At 39.6% G+C, this 21,724-nt stretch overlaps 1 protein-coding gene across 2 annotated transcripts; it reads right to left on the reverse strand.

Moving 5' to 3' along the window:
• Positions 1–295: 295 nt before the first annotated feature.
• On the reverse strand, positions 296–12,578 carry LOC139140064 (GDNF-inducible zinc finger protein 1-like). 2 transcript variants are annotated; one of them, XM_070709071.1, is made up of 7 exons: positions 12,459–12,578; positions 7,071–10,487; positions 6,507–6,761; positions 3,237–3,454; positions 2,290–2,574; positions 1,434–1,835; positions 296–614 (listed from the first exon to the last, which is right to left on the reverse strand). In XM_070709071.1, exons 2-5 carry the CDS (start codon positions 7,846–7,848, stop codon positions 2,434–2,436), a joined length of 1,392 nt encoding a protein of 463 aa, XP_070565172.1. In that variant the 5' UTR covers positions 7,849–10,487; positions 12,459–12,578; the 3' UTR covers positions 296–614; positions 1,434–1,835; positions 2,290–2,433. The 2 variants fall into 2 exon arrangements, with proteins under 2 accessions (XP_070565172.1, XP_070565171.1); XM_070709070.1 differs by lacking the exons at positions 296–614; positions 1,434–1,835; positions 2,290–2,574; positions 3,237–3,454; positions 6,507–6,761 and having other exon boundaries at positions 7,468–10,487.
• Between the last annotated feature and the right edge of the window lie 9,146 nt (positions 12,579–21,724).

A 21,724-nucleotide genomic window follows, 5' to 3' on the forward strand; every position in this document is an offset into this window, starting at 1 on the left:
TCACCCCTCTACTGTCTGTGATTAAACCAATGAAATGCCAAACCTAGCAACATCACAAAACTAAAAACTAATAAAAGTGAACTCTAGGTGGCGCTCTTCAAATTTGCCCAGAGACTTTGCAGAATTTGTTCACAGTTACTCTCTTGGTCATCCTTTTCGGCACAGGTTGATTCATACTGATGAGCTGAAACTCATTTCTTACAGTCATGGTAAAACTAACAAAGTTTCTTTTCATTAGCTAGACCACCAGACAACACAACTGAATCTCTGTGAGCACTCTATAAAAACACAGAGCTTTGATATTGTAATTTATCATTTTAATACTTCTACATAAAAGAAAATATTTGAAATATTTTCTTGAATATATAAATGTAAGAATATTTCTTTAGAAGAGAAAGAAAGTTCAAAGTGAAGCAGTTATTGTACAAATAGCAAAAAAATGTAAAACACTATTCGCCTATGAAAAAGGTCATGCTGTCCAGTCAGGTTTGATCACAGTACCCTGTAGGAGTGGTTCTTGTAGACTTTCCCATGCTACCGTGGCAACTTCACCCCATCTATTGCAGTCGGCACAGACATTGAGGGTCGGGTTTCCTGGGTCCACAATGAGGGGTCTGAAAGCAACACATGCAATAGCATTTATTATTGAACTAAGCCCATTTGAATGTGCCCACACATTTGACATGAGATATGCAAATTTCGTTTCTTTGATGTGCTTCAGTGATCAGGCTATCATGAAATGGCTTTCTGAACACAGGGATAATGTTGCAAAGAAAATTTTCTGTAACGCTTACACCACTAGACCATTCTTTTCAACGGGTTCAGATACAGGCAATGAGGTGACGGGTTCAATTGACTGAAAAAATCCTGCATGAATGCAGCAAAGATAACCCAGCCACAGGCAGGTATACACAAGTTTTAGGTATACTGCACAACATAGTAGCCACTAAGTTTGTGCTGTATGGAGCAAACCTTACCAAAATCAGGTACATGCATGTCTGCAAAAGGGGTTATTGTTGTTATATTTATCAAAATTTGTGTTTCTGACACTGATAAGTTGAATGCCCTGTAGTTTCATAACTCAGAAGAGCAGATTCTGAATTAAAAAATTCAGCAACTATCATCAAAATAAAGTCTGCACTTGGGACTGAGCATTGTTACTCGGATAGTGGTTGCCATGCAGATAACAAGAAGTGACATGGCAAAGTGATTTTCTAAGTGTTTTCACTACTCTACTTTCACTACTCTACGATGCTGTATTTTTTTTCTGATAACAAAACACTCTCTATCTCTACAGAAACCCCGAATGGCAGTTGAGGGGTCCATTGTAGCACTGCAGGTAAATCAGATTTTTATCACGGGGGGTGTGAGCTCCTCAATTCGAATGAGGAATGACGTCTGTCATGCTGATAATATCTCAGTGCTTTACATACCTAGAGAGAGACAAGAGACCATTTTTTCTTGTCTTCTCTGCTATGTCTTCACTGTAGTTGTGGTACCATTCAATGTCAATACTTTCATAATCTACAAGCCGTTGCAAAACTGCCTTAAAACCCTGCACAACGCTGAATGTGACCGGCTCTCCTACTTCCTCCCACGTATCAATAGTGTCAGAGCCAATGCATATGAGGATGGGGCAGTCTGACTCTTGGCCCTACTTGTCTCAGCAGAAAGGTGGCAGTCTTTCCAGTGTTTTACCACTCGAATGAGGTCCCTAACCCTCGGTGGTAAGGCTTGGAAAAATTTTACCCTCAGTTGAGTGAAAACAGCGGAATAAAACTTCCAATTGGAAACATTCTCCTCCAGCATCTTGTAAAACATTTCTTCTTTTTTCTCTGTTGTAATAAAATCAAACAAAAATAAGATATTGACAAAGCAAACCTTGATCAACCATGCAAAGCTTTCGTCCATATTCCTTGCCTATTTGGGTCATGGATTGTCATCCCCGTATGTAAGATTTTGTTTGTATGCATTTTAGTATACATAGTTGATAAAATTTGGCTGTTATATGCCACTAAAAGTTGTTTGATAGTATGCTGTTCAAATCAGGTTCTTTTTGTATGTACAAGCTTGGATAGACAAGTTCAATTCTGGATATAAAAAAGAACACATTTCCGTAGATTCTGTCAGCAGAGCACTAGCAGTGTTTACACACCTACGAATAATTGGACGATACAAAGATTCAGAAAGTATGATTTAACTGTTCAATATTCCGAAAATTAAACGTTCATAGCAAAAAAAATGTGAAGTGACTGAAAAAAGGCAATTAAATCTATCTGCAATTATTACCGTCAGAAGGGTGGCTACCCAGGACATCACAAGTGGGTAGCAATTCGATGGTGCAAAGGTGATTAGCTGATGGTTTACTGCGTAGTTTCAGGCTGTACAGAGTGATAGCTTCCATATCAAACTCATTGTTCCACTTCAAACTACTCAACAGGTGCTCTTTGATGCCTTGAATTTGGTCCATAGGTTGTGCCTCATGTCCTCCAGGCTGTTGAAATCTTCCAAGAAGAGCAAGAGTTTCACGTCCACAGAGTTGAGCAGATGAATTCCTTGACCAAGACAGCCAGCCTGAACAAGAAACAAACGTTTTTAACTTCATACTTAGGTATTATATTGTAGAAGCCTTAAAATCTGCATGAGGGCAAACAAGTTTGTATCTCCAATACAGTTTACATACAACTTTCAATTATTGAGATGATAAAAGAAACTTTTCAAAAAATTGTTCCACAAACATTGTCACCCTGACAACTTTTTGTAGTTCTTTATTTGTTCGACAAAATACATTTTGATCCTTGAAACATAACTGGGACTTTCCTTGTGTATTGTTTGCATCCATTAATTAAAACAAATAATTTGGTTTAAAATAAAATGAGAACTTTGATTCACTTTTCAAAAAGTGAGTGTTAAGTTATATCAGCAAATATTCCAACTGGAAGTCAGTCAAAAGCAATGAAAAGTTGACCACAGCTTTTTGCATCGAGCTTTGATGATTAAAAAGAAGCGGACTAGGAACAGAAATGTGGTCCACAGAAAAATAAGTAGAAATATGAATCTAAATTACAAAATCAATCACAACTGACAAAAGTTAGCATGTCACTGCATTTCCTGCTGTTCACTTTCTGTCTATCCATACAACAGCAACCACAAAACAGATCACACTGGGGGCAAGTTATGGGACAGCCATAATTAACTGTATAGCTTTTGAGAACATACAACTTGATAAGAACTACCTTGATATACCGGCATATTTTGGTATAACCTTGGAGGTAAGTCAACATTTCAGTTATGATGCTGGAGATCCCATCATTGCATTCATCAGTTGGTTGAAGGTGCATCTCCATGTAGGTCGTCAGGTTGTCTGCTTTCTGTTTTAATAAACTACCCCAATTCATGGAGTGTGCATGGGTAATTGTCTCTGGAATGGCACTGTCTATAAGCCCTGCATTGCCTGGAAGTGTATAAGTAAACAAAAATACATTGATGATCAACCAAAAATAAAACTACGTTAATTACTGTTGCAAACATTGCAGCGTGTTCATTTTTAGCCGGATGCCGGCCAAATTGACCGGCTACTTTCGTATTTTGGCCGGGTACTTTTCAGCACTGTTTCGCTCTCTGGCCCGGAAATTCTGGTTTTGATAACAATAATTAGATTTTTTGGTGGTCTTGCAAGCCGAAGATAATATTTCAGAAGTGCCGATGTGGCTATATGTAGTCTAGCAATTTACGCGGTGAACTTGTTGCTATCACTGTAGTACCGCGATCAGCGAACGTGTTGAACTGTACATACACTGGGAATCGCTCTCGAGGTCAACCTGGCTCGCCCGATCACAGCCCGAATTATTCCGACGTTCACATCGGGTATAGCCGAAAATTGGTCTAACATACAATTACGTTATGCCCGCGAATAGCCGACCATTTCCGAATGAAGCCGTCTTTTTTTCACTCAAACGCGGAAGAGAAAGTCGACGCTTGACAGCTTTGGTTTTCTGCGTAAGAGTAGGGCCTAGTCTGATGGGTTTGGTACCGGGGTTTGGTAGGTTTTTGATCAAATCTAAAGCGACCACAAGTTCCTGAGTCTCATTTTTCATACTTTCGAAACGCCACGTCAATCTATCCACGGTCGATCACGATGTCAATATTCAACTCAAGTCATTCGACATCGCGTTTTGTGGAGTGGCCGTGGTTGTGTGCATCGCGGAAGAGAAAGTCGACGCTTGAAAACTTTGATTTTCTGACTTTGTTGGTTTTTGGAGGTTTAGATCAAATCTAAACAAACAAAAAATTACTTGGTCTCACTTTTCGTACTATTGAAACGCTACGTCGATCACAGTGTCAAATTCAGGTCGACCGATATCGCGTTGTGTGTACTGTGTTGCGATTGACTGCCGGTGCTTTGTACACACAAGGTGTAGAACAGGCTGGCGTTCAGTGTCGTTAGTTTGAGGTTTTATCAAACATGAACACTGAAATTTAGCTCTCTTTTTCAATCATATTCAACATCAGCAAAAATTCAATAATCAGCTCGCGGATTCGTTTTATTGTGAAATTAGTACAGTGAATTAAATTCACTGAAAATTGTGTTCCTATAATTCATTGAATTGAATAAACTATTTGATTTTACTGTATCGTCAATCACGTTTATTTAAATCAGTAAAACACACTTTGTACAGCCAGGCTGGTCAGGATTCTAGCGGATCATTATCTGGGTTGTGAAAACCCTAGGCCCCATTCTATGATGTATTTCAAAATGTTTGTTCAAGTCATGAGCTAAACATAATTCTACACAACAGTCTGGTGAATTTTGCTATTATCCTTGTCAACTGAATGCAGTTGACAGGCCAGAATGATATCAAATTAATTTTCTGACTTTTTTTTAAACTTTAACACTTGAAAACATGTTGTAATTGGCAATGATAATGATTATTCTGTATACTGAAATGGTCTTTAATACTGTACAAGAATGCATAAAATTACTCCAAAATGTCTTCAAAATTTAAAAAGTTCTTGCCCCCCGTCCCTGAAACCCTCCCCCTTTGTGTATGTTGAAATAACCTTTTATACACTGTATAAGAATGCATGAAATTGCTCAGAAATGTCTTCAAATTTAAATATAATCCTTAACACTCTCATGCTGAAATGGTCTTTCATACAATACAATAATGCATGAAATTACTCCAAAATGTCTTCAAATTTTAAAACTTTCTTGCACACAGGGAGGGGACCCCCTCCCTGAAACCCTCCCTCCTGTGTGTATGTTGGAATAGCCTTTCATACGCTGTATAAGAATGCATGAAATTGCTCAGAACTGTCCCCCCCCCCCCCCCCCCCCCCCCCCCCCCGCCCGCCCAGGGAACCTGGTTGCACACAGAAGCTAACCGCCTACTTTTCTGAATTTTCCGCCTACTTCAAAAATTTTTGAGAACCCTGCATTGACTTCAAAGACCAACAGTATTTATACCCTTTGCCTCTGCATGATGTCATAGGCCATCATGAGGTCAGGGGTCAAAAGTTTAACCTGTTCAATCCCATTCCCTGTAAACAGGTCCACAATCACCATTGACAAAGACTAGGTTTGGGCAAACTCATGGTAGTGACAGGGTTAAGGAATGATCAGCATCATCACAATGAAATTTATTTTGATCTTCTAATCTGGAATGATTTGACTTTATTGATATCAATCACTCGTCTTTTTCAGTCCCTGGTATATCATTTTCACTGATCAGGCCTAGCATTTTAACAAATCATCTTACTCTTCTTTCTTTCAAGTGGTATTTATTTCTATGGAGCCTGATAGAAAAAGGATTAAGACATCTGGTTACATTCTTGGCAATCATGAAAAACAATTTTTATACAACAGTTCACAAAGTGTTAATTGCTGTACTTTCAATTTACACTTAAGCAGATTGTTTTTCTCTCCATGCCGCAATAAAGATTTGTTCGCGAACAAAAACACAGTTGGTAGTCTTGGTTACCAGGCTGACTGCACTTTCAATGCTTTCATCTAGCTGCCCCTTTACAGTTTGGGGAAGCTCCATTCAAACTCTGAGCAAGAAGGCACATAGATAAGAGTGATGCATCCTGGGAGCAACTGATCTATGATGCTATTGTTATGTTTTGAGACAAAGTAACTGGAAGGACAGCTTCAAGATTATGGAGAAATACACGGCTTTAAAAGTCAATTCTCAGAAAAGGGTGTGACCGACAACTTCAATGTTTTTTATCAGTTAATTTATGGACAAGTATGATACAACTGATCCTGGATATATAAGTCATAGTTCACACTCATTGTACGGACTTTAAAAAGCCACTTCCACATAACCTTAACATTATATTTTCCATTTTTATTTTATCATAGATAAGTTACTCCCAGGATGCAGTGCTCTTTTCTGAGTCATGCCATCTTACTCAATGATTTTGAATGGCATTTCCAAAGGCTCAGTGTATGGGCTGCTGGATAAGACTTTACAGCAGGGCAGGGTACGCTGTATTCAACTCACTTGATGTCTTCTTCACATCTTCCTTCTCATGTCTGTCTCTGTAATGCTCGTCTAGATCATCCACTTGAGTGAAAATACGCCAACAGACTTGGCAGGGAGACAGAACACTGGCATTTGTAACATCCACATTGGCATGTTTGTCTCTGCAATGCTGTTCTAGATCATCCTCGTGAGTAAAAAGACGCCCACAGACTTGGCACAGAGACAGGCCTTTGGCTTTCAAAGAAATGTTCCCTGGAATCCTCATACCATCATCTAAGCCATGGCAAAATAAACAGATTATGATGAAATATGATCATCCGACAAAGATACTTGTGTTTTGCAAAAGAAATATGCATTTGCTGATAGTAAGCACTCTTTCCTTTGACGTCAACAGTATATCAAACAAAGTCAACGTAATAGTGATGCTGGTAATATTTTCTCATAATAAGTTGATAATTCAAAATCTACCTGAAACATTTCCAATGCGTATGCAGTGGTACAAAATGTGGTACAAAATGTGTTTTCATTGTCTCAATTATTTTTAGATGATCAAAGAAGTCCTGACAGTAGTATAGGACTCACCTGGGATGTGGAAACCATGTTTGTCTCTCTGATGTCTTTCAAGTGCTTCTGCCTCTCTGAACGTCTTCTTGCACCTGCTGCACATGAGCTGTGCTTTCTTCTTGTGTTTGCCTCTCATGTGTTGCTGCAGCATATCATCATCCTTGCAGGTCAGTCCACACTTCACGCAGTAATTTGAAGGCACTGACTTCCGGCAAGATTGGCTGTTGCGATGGTTTTCCAATTTGCTCTTGTCTCTGAACGTCAGGCAGCACCTTACACATCGCACAGCTCTTCCTGAGGAGACGCGATGTTGACTTTTCTTATGATGTTGCAGCTCACTCTTCCGCGGGAAACATATTTCGCACTGACTGCATTGAAAGCTTGATGTCTGTGTTGACCTGTCATTACAGTTGGTAATATGATCGTGTTCATCTTCTTTCTTCTGTGGCAGTAGTTCGCGAGTATTGTTTTGACCCAGTAGCATTGATTTTTTGAAGTCTTTTTTGCATTGAGTGTGCCGAATTTCAGAATCTAGCTTGTGTTGCTGGTGCTGTTGTTTTTGCATCCTGCATGATGAAAGTTCACTTTGTCTACTCACAGTTGAAGGAGGGGCAAGTTTAATTGCCTTACGGTTATCGTGGGCATGTTGTTGAATGCTACCTTTATGGTTCAATACCTGTTCATTTGAGCATGATAACCGTGCTTCTGATTTTATATCTTTACCCTTATCACCTTTCTGTTTGCAGCAATGGCAGCTTGTTTGCACTGTTTGAGAGCTGTGTTGTGGATCAAGCATCTCCTGCAGTCTTCAGAGCCACTGTCTGCAGCAGAACAATTGTTTTGAGAGGAATGCAACATTCCATGCTCTTCAACAGCAGCTCCTTCATCACAATATTTCCTGGTTGCTCATGCAGTTGTTGTGGCAAGGGAAACTCCTTTTGGTCAGACAGCTTATCATTGGAGAAAGTTTGACAATTCTTAGTCAGCTGATTTCGCTGAGGCTTCTTCAAAGCAGCAGCTTTAGAATTCCCAGGCTCATTTCCCTTTTGCATGGAACTTGATGCTTTATGATGCACCGGTGGTGAATGAACTTCAAGAACATGTCGTTCAAGTGTGCTTGCAGTGATGAATATTTTTCCACAGGAGTTGCAAGAACAGATCGTCTTTGAGAGTTTGTGAGTGTCTGTGTAATGGTGATGCAGTTCAGATTCATCTGAAATATGATAATCGCATAAATCACAGGAAACTGAGGCCTCTGGTTCTTTCTTGGTTGTATCTTTCTGTCGGGACCCTGATTGGGAACCATTTGAGAGCAAATCTGAGCATGGCTGTTGTGATGACCCAGAGGACAGAGTATTTGGAAGCTCCCTGCTTGAGGACTCTGTTTTTGATTCTGGCTGATGGGAAAGAGGGTGTGATGAAACTCGCTTTGAGGATACCACTTGTTGAGACTTCAGCTTTGGTAACGGGAACTGGGGCGACACCAGCGCTGGAGATGTCATTGCTTCCAAGAGAGTCCGAACTTGGCGTGACACTGTCTCGGAAATGGAATTCTGAACCGGATTTCGCTCACACGATGAAGTTTGTGGTGACTCACATTTTGGGGTCATACGTTGCTCTGATGTTAGAGAACCACAGACTAGTGTTGTAACTGGCTTTACTGAGGAACTGTTTTTCTCATCTTGGTCAGTTGGTGCAATCGGGAATGATGCTGGCTCTGATGCCGCTTGCACCATTTGTGGCACTTGGGATGACCCTTCCGGGATACCAAACACAACAGGATGAACTGACAGTGTCCCTGGGATACCACTTGACAGAGACTCACTGTCTTTGGCTTGTCCTTGAATAACATCTGCAGTTGTGTGACAGTCTACCTGGCTCCCCCAGCCAGCAAAACGCAGGCCTGCATTGTGCTTGGCCATGAGATGTTGTTCCAATGGGGCCTCTCCGGTATAAGACCGTTTGCAGATCTGGCACATAAATCGGTGTTCCTGGGTCATGTGTGTATCCAGAGCATCTTGGTTGTCAAAGAAACAAGGACAGCATTTGCAAGGAAACTTGTGCATTTCACTTTGATGTCCTGCAAGCGCTTTCTCACTACAAAACGTCAACAGGCAGTATTCACACAACCATGGCATTTTATGTTTTATTAGTAAGTGGGAGGCAAGGCTCTTGACTGTGCCAGAACACAGCTTATTGCAAATTTTACAGGAATATCTGTGCTTTTGTTGGACATGTTTAGCCTTTAGCTCCTTGTTGAGAAAGACACATTGGCAAATGTCGCACTTGAGGTGATGATCGTTACTTCTGATGTGTTCATTTAGTTTGATTTGGTCAACAAAGACTTGCTGGCAGGTTGTACATTGGAATTTGTGCATCTCCACTTCATGCGCAACTAATGCATGTTTGCTGGGAAACGACATGCTACAGTGTGGGCAGGATGAATTGTGCAGCTCAGAGTGGCGATTGGACAGTGTCTTTTCATCATTGAATTTCTCATTGCCAAAATCAAGATATACACCATGTTTTGCGATTTGATGCTGAGACAGTGTCACTTTGCTTGAAAATTTCTCACTGCAGATCTCACAAACAAATTTGCAGGTGACAATTCACTGGTTGACCCATGTACAGAGTTCAAAGTGGTGTCACAGAGGCCTCTGTGCCTCACAAGCTCATCCTCATCAGGAAATACCAGGGCGCATGTAGTACAGATGAATTTCTGTTTCCTTTGATCTGCTTCGTGTTCCGTCAGATCTTTCCTAGCGCTGAATACCTGGCTACTCGCGGTGCAATGTACCTTCGCGTGACGACAGTCAGCTTTGTGTTGCAACAGTGAAATTTTAGTTTTGAAGGAACGGCTGCACACATTGCATCCGTAGGGTTTTCAGCTTCTTTGTGCCTGCCATGCTCATCCTGGACATGCCTTGGAGTATGAAGTACAGATGAATTTGTGCTTACACTGGCGTGTTCAGCTTCTTGGTGCCTGTCCAGTTCACCCTGGCTCTTGCAGGGTTGCTTGCAGGTGTAACAGATGAAGTAGCCATGCTCATCATTTTGATGTTGTGCAAATAGCTTGACGTTGGAAAAGATCTGACGACAAAGGCTGCACATCAAGGCGGTGTGTTCCGTCTGGTGACAAAGCAGCGTGTACTGATCGGCAAACTTGGCATCGCAAACACCACATGATAACTGCCTGGCTTTGTCTTTTCTATCACCAGCATCGCCTTTCTCATTCTCCATTTTGAGACTATCTGGAGAACACAGATTTTCAGGAGAGTAGCTGTCACATATTTGCCTTTAGATGTGTCTCTGATTCGATGAGAAATCCTTTTTTTAAATCACAAACATCCTACCAATCTGCATATCTTCACGGTAAAAAGGTCAGCTGATTGGCATCGATAAGAAATTTCAATGGGTGATGGCTGGTGGATACTTCTGGAAAGCAAAACAAACTATTTCAATGTTTGATATACAGGTAAATCAGTTTATAAAGAGTTGAATGCTTCAGAACTTGTCCCTCCTAGTGTCACTGATATTCATCTTCAAGATCTTTTCATTATAGATCATAGTAATGGTGGACAGTAAAACTTGTCTGAACTAACAAATGTAATCACTTAATCTAGAGACAACAATCTAGCAGCTATTTAAAATGTTGAGAAGTAAACCTGTCAAAAATAGTCCTTGTATTTATCTAATGATTCAAATAAAGCTAGCATTGCACTGGCATTTCTTTGTATTGTTAACTGTTACTTTCAAGATCAGCTCAATTATGAAGTGATGGTGTCTACTTTCTGAAATATGTCGTCCAAATTGCATTAGCTGTCCCTATATCTCTTCTTGATGCCAAAATACGTAAAGCGCCTTATCAGACATGCCTATACACCTATCACCTGCAACGTTTTGTCAGAGCTACTGCCCCGATTCGCAACATGCTATCTGACACTTCATTTGCTCAGAAAGATGGCGGACCCCAAGGAAGGTGCTATTAGCATCCTAGTTTATAGTAACAACTCATCATTTTCATCCACAGTGGCAAGAGAGACTGTTAAAAAACCACAGTCCTAAATCCACTGTTCTCACATTACTTGTGGTTGTCCTTGACTATTTACATAATGTTAATCTGTTTTCTTCCATGAAATGTTCCATTGAATTCACACTGAGAAAATCTGTTTTTTGCAAGTCACATGCTCAGTGTTGGGTCATCATTTATAATCAATTAACAAATACGGTGTTCTCAAATTTAAAAAATATTACAAAAAAATATTAGTTGGTCAATTACAGTAATGTAATAGTTCTCTTGAAAAACAGTTAGTAAAAGCTACTCTCACATAATTCTGGAAGTTTCAAAACTTATGGTAAAGTAACGTGAGGTGGCGAAGCATAGTGTTACATCAATTCTTTCGTTGGTATTAAACCTGTTAATTACCGCTATGAATGGGAAAATAGCTTCCCTGTTTTGTCACAATGGTTGAAATTGTCTGGAAAAATGTTGCCCCATGAGAGTAAGCAAAGAAATAAAAGACATTTATCACACATGCGGAATATTTTGGAATGAGAAATTGTTGGTTTTAACACCAGACAACTATATAGCTATCTGAGTTTCACCAACCAGATCTCCCTGCCTCCATCATTTCTCAATAACTACAGGCTGCTGCCGAGCCGGAACAAGGGCAGATGACAACTTTTAAGTACATCACTGTGATTTCAATATATCAGACTTTTGATTAAACTAACATCATCGTGACGTCACAGTCCCTCAGAATGAGAGCACAAAGTTCTTATAATATTATCAGATCATTATTAGGCTAATAATGATAACCCCACGTAAAACAATCTTCGGATCCGGAAGGTATACTTTCACTTGCAGCCACAGGCTAGCTTCGATACATTGTTTTGCCAAGTGTATGTTTTAACCCATTGAACGTTATCTATGGATAATGTAGGCGAGTTTTTTAAGATAAACAATACATCGTATTATAGCCTGTTGACGAAATTGTGTCTTTAAAATCGCCCCAACCGGGCATCTGGCTCAAGGGTAATAAACTACTACTACTGATATGATGCACGAATTCTGTACTACATATACTTCTACATCATGGATCTCATACAGCGAAATTTATATCAGTCAATGGACTTGTCTCACATTGATACTTTAGGCATACATTTGGTCATATTTCGTGTGTGTACGAAAAGTACATGTAACAAAGCCACTCTTTTAAATCCGAGACTTAGTTGTTCAAGAATCTCTGGGTTCTGAAACTGCGTTCTATCCAGTTGAAAGACCGTGAGCCACCGAACGTTTGGACCGTTAATCATCACATCACACCAAATAACCCGGGGAAATAACACCCTATCATGTTAGTCTAACGTATGGAAAGAGATACTATGTTTTGACAGCTCACAAACCTTTCAACTCCATTCAGCACTGCTGTGCATCTTGTGAAGCGATCAGGCGAACGAAGACCTTGGCAATGGCAGACGACGCTACCCGTCGGTCACGTTCGTTACCATAAGCGTGTTTGTTCGTGGAACGTTTACCACACAGGTCACTGTTATTGTGGAGGTGTGACGTCACAAATATTTCGCGATTACATTCTTCGTTCCATACTTCGCGAGCTGCATTCGACCGCCCCAAGATCTGAAGATACTTTGTTCGATTCATTCCCATGGAGACTAACTAGTCTGGCTTTTTGGGGTGGGGGTGGGGTGGTTGAAAATGTTGTGGTGTGTGTTTTTTGAAGCCCCGGACGGTTGAAAGTGCCTCAAACAGCAGGAGGCCCGTTAAATTCAGAGAGGCTCAGGAAGATAGTTGAAAAAAATTAAAGACCCTCAGCGCACATTTAGGCCTAATAAAAAAAAGAAGTTGGTCTAAGATAGAGTGACAAAAGACTAAAATCACAACTAAAAATTACCTTCTGGCACTTTGGAAGGCCCTGTCACTATTTCAGTATGTTATGCGCTTACGCCAAGTTTCCGGTGATTTAGACATATTGTTTCTGGTTTTTAATCTAAACAACAATCTAGTAGGCCTAATGAAGGTGACGTAGCACATAATGCAGTTTATTTTTTCTCAAATTGGAAAAATTGAAAAAATTCATTCAATTTTCATTAATTTAGTCACCCAAGATTAAAGTATTTGTCGGCCCCACCTTTCAGGACTAGCAGTCGTAAGTTGGGAGGGTAGTGTAAGTTCATGCAAATACATGCAAATCAACCGATTTCCTGGCTTCCATATTCGTTTCACCCGTTTTCAACGTTCAAAAATATAACTTCCCTCAAGCTGGGTAAAACTTTTAAGTTTCTTAAACGCTTTACTGGAAAATGGCAATTTATTTGGTAATCCAAGTTTTGAACAAGAGTCACTTCAATTTTGCCAGTGTGCTCAGTGTGAATTTAATCCTTTTTAAGAATGTCTGTGAGAATAGATACAAATGCAAAATAAAATTGTCTTCATTTAATTTCTACTTATACCCTAGCTTTAAATGATATATTTATAGAGATTTTGACTTAATTATTGTCACTAGTAATATCAAAATTTAGGTTTTCTAAACCAAATATATACCCCTTTATCCTTCGAGTAAATTATTTATTAGTACCATACTAAATTTACATAAGCTTATATACTCTCCTCTTTGAAAATGTATAGTATAAGGTGATTTCACGCCCGAAGAAATATTGCTTTGAAAAAAGTGTTTCGGTGAAGTGATGGCAAGGACAGCAAGTGACAGCTTTTTAAAATTTTTGTTCGGGTCGAAATGGTCTGTCATTTTGGCTTGAAGGCGCAATCTGTGTACTCCTAGCACATCACACGTGCTGTACTTGTTGACTAATCACAGGGAAATTAGTAATCTAGTTGTTGTTATTTATGTTGTTGTTTGCCAATAAAACTGAAAGAACCCTAAACTTGTTTGAATCTCTATTTGCTTGCAAAGGCAAGATTTGACAAGACGGGGTAATGAATACTTATATGCAGACTATATAGTGAAATGCTTTCAAAGAATGAAAACATGCGGAGAATCGACTCCATATTTCTCGGAGCATATTGGTACACCGAAGCAAAGTTTTGTGACTGGGTAGAAATTTTGAAAATACGATGACACCATACCCCTGTTCTATCTTAGGAAAATATACCTCTCGTAGCAGTTTTCTTATTTTAGATGACTCTGAATTTGCACGCTCACGTGCCAGGATATACCGAACGCTCAGTTAAAGGGAGAGTACCGTCGGAACTCTGCTTAAGGCTTATACCAGGGACCCTAAGACCTATGTAAACACTGTATATAGGGTATGTTGGCGATAAATGAAAGTTGAAACAAGTTTGTTCAGTTTGTTGACAATGAATATTGTGAACTTTATTTTGACGTGATTCATCTAGATATCATGCATAAAATACATTGTCTGTAAGCAAGAAAGTTGCACAAGCGCAGTTCCGACGACACCCTCCCTTTAAGGTAGGCTTTGCCTCTTGATCCGGAACATATTGTGACTCTAATACTTTTGCAATGATGTTTCTTGTCTACAACTTTCAGCTCCTAGGGACGCAAATTCAAGTTCATGGAGTAAATAAATTTTCCACCAGCTTATTTTTGTAAAAATCGAAATTTTCTTTTCCCCACTGAAACACAGGAATGACGGCCATTTCTCATTTTAAGTGTCAATAAATAATCTGGTAATTTGTTTATATAGTACCAAATTTTGCATGGTGTCTCTTGACTTTATTCTTGATTTCGAAAGGGAATGGTTTACGGTTTCTTTTGGGAAAGGTCCAGCAACAATTCAAGGTATCCAATTTCAAGAGTTTTGTTACCCTAATCGACTGCTAAGAAATTCATAAGCTTAAGGGCAACAATCACTTTTAAATAGGATTAATGTCATGATCACTCAAAAAGGAATTTCGGTCAAAGTGGATTCTTTGTGATGTTTTTATTTGCAGTGTTGCGGCCAGGAATTTTAGATCGGGGACACTGTGTCCCACTGCCATTTATTTTTGGGGACATTTTGTACATTTTAGGGACAACAAGCAGTTGTCAATCAAATTTTGCTTTATTCGTAACACAGTTTCACTGAACAAATTCAAGCTACCGGGACCGCGTCGCTATGCTTGAATTTCAGGCAACTGAAGCAGTGTACCATACCTGCCGCAAATCAGAGCTCAGATGGACTTTGTCGCAAGGGCGCGTCCTGGCGGCAACACTGTATTTGTACTATTATTTTTAACATATGTCAAAAGTTGTTCACTTTTCAGCTGCAATAGGGAAGATCGAAGAACGGAAGCACATACAGTGTAGAGAAATCTGATCGCTTTTGATGTGAAAGGGCAAGCATGCGTCATCACGGGTCAAAGATCGATAAACAACAGAAAACCGACACCGAAATATATCTGACATGTAAGCCTTGAGACAGATTACTATCACCAACCTTACTATCACCAGTCTGGGGTGCAAATTAATGTCTTTACGACCAGATGGCTATTATGGAAATCCGGTCACGACATGCGACCTGCGACTTCAAAACTGCGACCTGCGTCCTGCGTGTTTGTCAAACTGCAACCTGCGACTTCCGGTGCTCTGGCCTAGCTGCCACCTGCGAGTTTGAAACTGCGACCTGCGAGATCACGACCTGATCCATGATTTTAGGTATTTGGTGTTTATTGAGAATATGAAAAGCAGTAACAAGTAATATCAGTGATAGGTGGTGTCATTTAGGAAAGAGATGAGCTTCGATGACACAGCTGTGTTGGCCTACGTGTTGTTCGGTTGCTTTCAAAGTCCGGTATCAAAGTATAGGATAAAGCCCGAGTACGAGGGCTCTTCTGGTATATAAAGTCCAACCCAATGATAAAATCCGGCTGACTCGCAGCGTGTTTGCAAGGTTATATCTGATTGGTCGATTGTCACTATTCACAGCAACTTAGGGAGTTTATTTGTATTATTTCATTATAACGGTACGATTCTGCCAACCAATTGGATAACAGCTTCGAAATCGCTGCAAGTCGGCCCATCAAAATGTCGAGGCCGCAGGCCGAGACATTTTATCGTAGGGTTGGACTTTATATACCAGAAGAGCCCGAGTACGAAGGCTTTATCCGACTTAAAACTATCGCCCCTAACTGATATATCTTCCTTTTCAATGTGTTTACGTCAATCGTCCCCATTGTCAATGTAACATGTTTAGGATATGAATTAAACTTTTACTTGTGAAATAGCCTTCCAGTGTAATGGAACATCCTATAAATGCCCTAGGGCACATTATATAAATGCCCTAGGGCACAGCAGATTTTGTGTTGCAGCTGGTTTCCGCTGTGTTACCAAATTTGAATATTAAAACGTACCAGATGTCTACAGAATATGACATGTTCACTTTTGATTGGACAGTACTTTACTACGGCGCTGTCATTCGTTTCTGGAATTTGGTGACCAAGGCTTTACGAGTAGAGAAAACACCCTGAATTGAGCACTCTGATTGGTCAATCAACAGTAGATAGTTTTTAAGGGACAATGCTCAACTGATCACCGATTTTCATGAATAAAATTTGTTTTGATAGGCCTACTTCAACAAACAAGTTGTTATACATGTTGTTTCCTAAAGTGGTGGCTATTTCACAGATCGAAATGACCATGTTTAGGCCTAAAGAAGTATTCTTTGGTTGTTGTACTTCGATTCGGTGACCATGCACCCCACCCAGCCCTATCACGGTCCCTCGGGGGACCGTGACATTATTTATCTCGCAGTTTGTAAGTCGCAGATCGACTGTGGGCCTGCCTGCGAGATGTGACTGTGACTATGACTTACCTGCGACTCAATATGAAGGAAAATGAGGGCAACTCCACACATCCGCTCTGCCAAGTTTGTTTAATATTACGATATGGTGAATAAAAGGATCATTGCATTTATTTTGTGCTCAACATCCCTAGTTCCATAGTCATGTGATCTGGGTCCCCGGTAAACCGGTTTGTTGATTGAGTGATTCGTCTTAACGGTGTTTCGGAACCAAAAATGGGGTTCCTTCATCAGTCTCTCTCTTGTTTTGTATCTCTTCGCTTGGTTGTGTGATGAAGTCATCTTCGTCCTCGAAGAGGAGAAGCCAAGACTCGTTATAACCATACTAGCATCTCTATTTGATGTACAATCGCTACTATCAAATTAACATGTGGGATAACAAAACAATTCGCGAGACTGATGAAGGAACCGCACTCTTGTTCCGAAACACCGTTAAGATGAATAATTCCAACACATAACCGGTTCTTTCCTGGGGACCCAGATTATACGACCAGGGTCAAAGCACTATCGATTCACCGGAGTCTCGCCATGTTTCTCCATATCATTAAACCACATTGATCGATTCAATATACCGCATCACTATCAAAGGTAGAAAACGATGTGTAAAGTTGCTCTCATTTTCCTATATACGCATGTCGCAGTTGTGAAGTCGCAGGTCGCTGTTGTGAAGTCACAGGTTACACCTAAGTCTAAATGCCGAAGTCGCAGGTCGCGTGTTTCGAACTCGCAGGACGCAGGTCGCAGTTTTAAGTCGCAGGTCGCATGTCGCATGTCGTGACCGGATTTCCATAGGCTATTGACTCACACACATCCAAATTGAAGTCAGGGACACTATTACATGTATTATTATTCTGTTGTTTATCCTGTACAAACAATCCAGTCATTAGGTTCCTTCCTGTTAATGATATGAAAAGGTTTAGTGTGTGTTAAAAAAACATGCATACCAGGCATCGAAGTGGCAAGGCTTGCCTGTAAGCGTTGTAAATCAAAATTTTCCCGAACTGTTGTTGCGGAAGGGGAAAAATCTCCTCTATTTACTTGGCAGCATCAACACATCGCTTTATTGCGACCGGATGCCAGGTCGCCAATCAAATGTCACATAAAGGTTTTGAGAAGACCAGTTCAGTCCATGCCCGTTTTGTGCAACGATGAAAAACATTGGCTAAAATTTGAAAACACGGCACTCACTATAATGGAAACGACTTAAGGACTGGTCAGTTTCTTCGGCCTGGGGGGGGGGGGTGGATTCATAGGGGGGGGGGGGTCACCCTGTTTTTGACTTTGGTGATAGGGGGGTCACCATGTTTATGAAATGCCCAATAGGGAGGGGGGGAGTTCAGTGTGTTTTTGAATTTTGACACAGGCTCATCATTGCCTAAAATGCATCGTGTCAGCCACTAATTTCATCATTCAGTTGCATTCAGATATATTTTTCAACATGCCCCACTTTAACATATAAAACATACATATATCAGAAATATCTGTATGTTCAATATTTTTAAGTGTGCTCTTCTAGCTCATTACTTTATTATATCAGAATTTTTTCAGCATGCCCTTCAGGTGCATATGACAAGGCATATATATCAGAGATATCAGGATGTTTCAAATTTTTCGGCGCACCCTTCGGGCGCCATACTTTAATAAGTCAGAGATATATGTCAGAGATATCTTGATGTTGGCTAAGTGAAAGTGTACCGTTATGAGATCTGCAGCTCACATGAAAAGGATGACAAATTCCTGATACTTTTCTGTTTTCTCTATGAGAATTCAGTCTATGGGAATTCAGTATGAGAAAGCAACATGCACTAATTTTTCACAATATATATTTGATACAGTGACTTATTTTAGAGATAGAAAAATGACAAGATATCTTTCCTTCTCATTGATGCAACTATTTTCCTTTGTGTCTCAGGTTTTCTGTAGAAAGATGCTTTTTTATGAACCAAATAAAAGCTAAAAAAGGCAGTTTTCATCATTATTAGCTGTGCATTTATGGGTTCAATGTTACAAGAAAAGGTCCTCACAGACACTGCACACATCAGATTTGGCTAAAATACCTCTCTATGGCTTCTCAGGAGATTTAATTTGATGGCTAGCAAGTCTTAACACCCATCAAAGTTTTTGATTTACTGCTTTTTCCTCTTTGATATTAACGATTGACGTCCATTTCTGTACAACCGTTCAGGACATATGGTTAAGCATAGAAAGTGTGAAATACATTCACAGCTCATTCAAAATGTACTGTATTCAAATTTTAAGATTGACACTTTGAAATTCCTATCTTACAACTGACATGTCAACAATGTCATTAAAACACAGAATGACTGTTTAAAATATAAATATATGTAAAATTTAATATGTTTATATAGGGTGTGGTGGTACCTGATCAGTACTGCTTGGGTAGCCAAGGCAGTTGATTGTATTGTTTTCAAATCCCCGAAACAGTCGCCTTGGTAAATAACTGATGAACACTTAGGAGATTTTGATGATGTTATTTCTTTGCTGTATATTAATTGTTATCTACTAATCCTGCTGATGTCATATCTTCATCATTCATATGACACAACCATAGAGAACCCATAATGATCTATTGCTTGCACTTGTATGACGTTACTTTACATCATTGCGGTATTAATTTCAATCCGAGTGAATTTAAACTGTTAAACTACTTTTGACTATATATATATATATATTATATATATATATATATATATATATATATATATATATATATATATATATATAAATAAATTTATGTCTACCTTTTGTTTTACCGTTGTTGCGCGCGCCGGGGGGTCACCCTGTTTTCAAAATTAGGAATAGAATAGGGGGGTCACCTGTTTCAAAATTTGGAATAGGAGGGGTCAGCTACTTTTTGACGTCAGCAAAAATTAATCCACCGGCCCCCCCAGGCCGAAGAAACCGACCAGTCCCTTAGGTATATAAAGAGTAAATCTAGTGAGATTATGATTTTTACATTAGAATGAGAAGACAGAACACTGGTTCTTGTACCATTCTTTAAATCAGGCTGAAGCAACCAACTATTTAGCTTGCAAATACAGCAGCTATACGTGTGAAATTCACTGTTGTTGCTTACATTTTAATTCTAACCAGGACCTGAATTCCTTGTCAACAATAACAATGCACTTGACAGGTGTAAAAGCTGACTCACATATTTGGAGAAAGCAGAACTGTAGTTGACTTAAAAACAAAGTTGTGGAAAAATCATCAAGCGTTACAGCTATTGCTCTTTATACCATCCTTTAAACTTTCTCAGTACTCAATTATTAATTTTTTTGCCTTGAGTTAGAAACCGTAAAGTGTATTCTATAACTCGATTTTTATTTTATTCGTTCAGTTCTTATCGGCCTGGTTCGTGATTTTTTTTCGACGTATGTGTTTATCTTATTTTAACAAGTGAAATCAGTCCTACCGACGCGCTTTACATCAGGAAGTTTCACTATAGGTACGTGACGTTTGTCTTTAAAGTTACGTAGAGCAAAAATAAGCTTTAGCGGGTTAAAGAAACCTTTCTACGTTTGAAGCTAAAAGTATGGGTATCGCTCCTGCATACCAGCAGTGCGCATGTCGCTACCCATTCAAGGAATCACAGTGGAGTGATTATGATCAAAAATTACCAAGAAAGCGGCTACAGATCCACGAAATCATAATCCCAAGTGCCATGATTGAAGCATGACGTAATGGATGGATAGCATTCAAAGTACTCTTAGTCCGTTGGCTAGAGGGGGTCTACGTGCACCCCCCCCCCCACAGGATAACAAACCTGTATTTTTCAGAACCCTTGGGATCCCTAGAATACGAAATGGAATTTTAACAGGAAAAATATAGGGACGCAATAGCTGTTATGGTCATGTTTTGAAGGGTACCGCAAAATCATGATTTTCCAAGCCAAATGCATTTTCGTCAAATCTGTCTTCTTGTAAGTCATGTGCTGAGCTCATTTTTTAACATAACCTAACTTGTTTGGTATCATTAGAAAGGGAATTTATTCTTCTTTAAGATGACATATTGCACTATGCGATATCTTCTACAGTTTTTGTTAAATATAACAAAAACTTACCCCTTACCCAAAAATTTAACATTGCAAATTACAATAAAACTCAAATTCTACCAATTTTTTAGCTAGGCATAATAAAAAATGCATTGCTTTGTCTGAAATCTGTTTTTTTTTTTTTATACAGGGACATGTCAGAAATATGAAATAGACTTTTAACAGAAAAAATATTGGGAATCTACAGCTGTAACAGTCATATTTTGAAGGGTACCGCAAAATAACAGTTGTTGCAGATTTGCTGCTAGTATTTAGGTTGCAGTGGCGGGCATATCGACTACGGGATCAATAGATCGATCCGAAAATCGATCTACTTAGCAGACGACCCAGCTAGGGAGCGCCTGTGCTTGAACCAAGCTATTTCAGTTGTGCACGCATGGTGTGGTGGACGATAAACAGCTGACACTAATTAGTGTGAGCAGTTTTATTGCAGTTCACTGCAGTGGCTTCGCGCTCTATTACTGAAAATGGTAGTAATACTTGCCCCAACAAATTGCTAATCAAAAACAGACAATTGTAACTTTGACACAAATACTATCATGTTTACTGTAATACCCCTGATAATGACAACACTTCATTTTGATCGTCTATCGTTTGGCCATAATGAACCTCTTCTGGACATCGACTGTACATTGTAGCAGCTTATAGTGAAGGCACTGAAATATGAGGCATATTGGATTGCTTGAGAAAAACAATTCCATTACGCTGGGTTAAACAATCAGGTGAAAGTAAACACGTAGCAAGAGTTTACCGGCAGCTCAATTGATCATTGCAGCCGACCTCGGAGGGCAGCCTCAAGCGTCTCACTGATACGCATGCT

This window comes from Ptychodera flava, chromosome 9 (genome assembly GCF_041260155.1).
Source record: "Ptychodera flava strain L36383 chromosome 9, AS_Pfla_20210202, whole genome shotgun sequence".
Lineage (NCBI taxonomy): Eukaryota > Metazoa > Hemichordata > Enteropneusta > Ptychoderidae > Ptychodera > Ptychodera flava.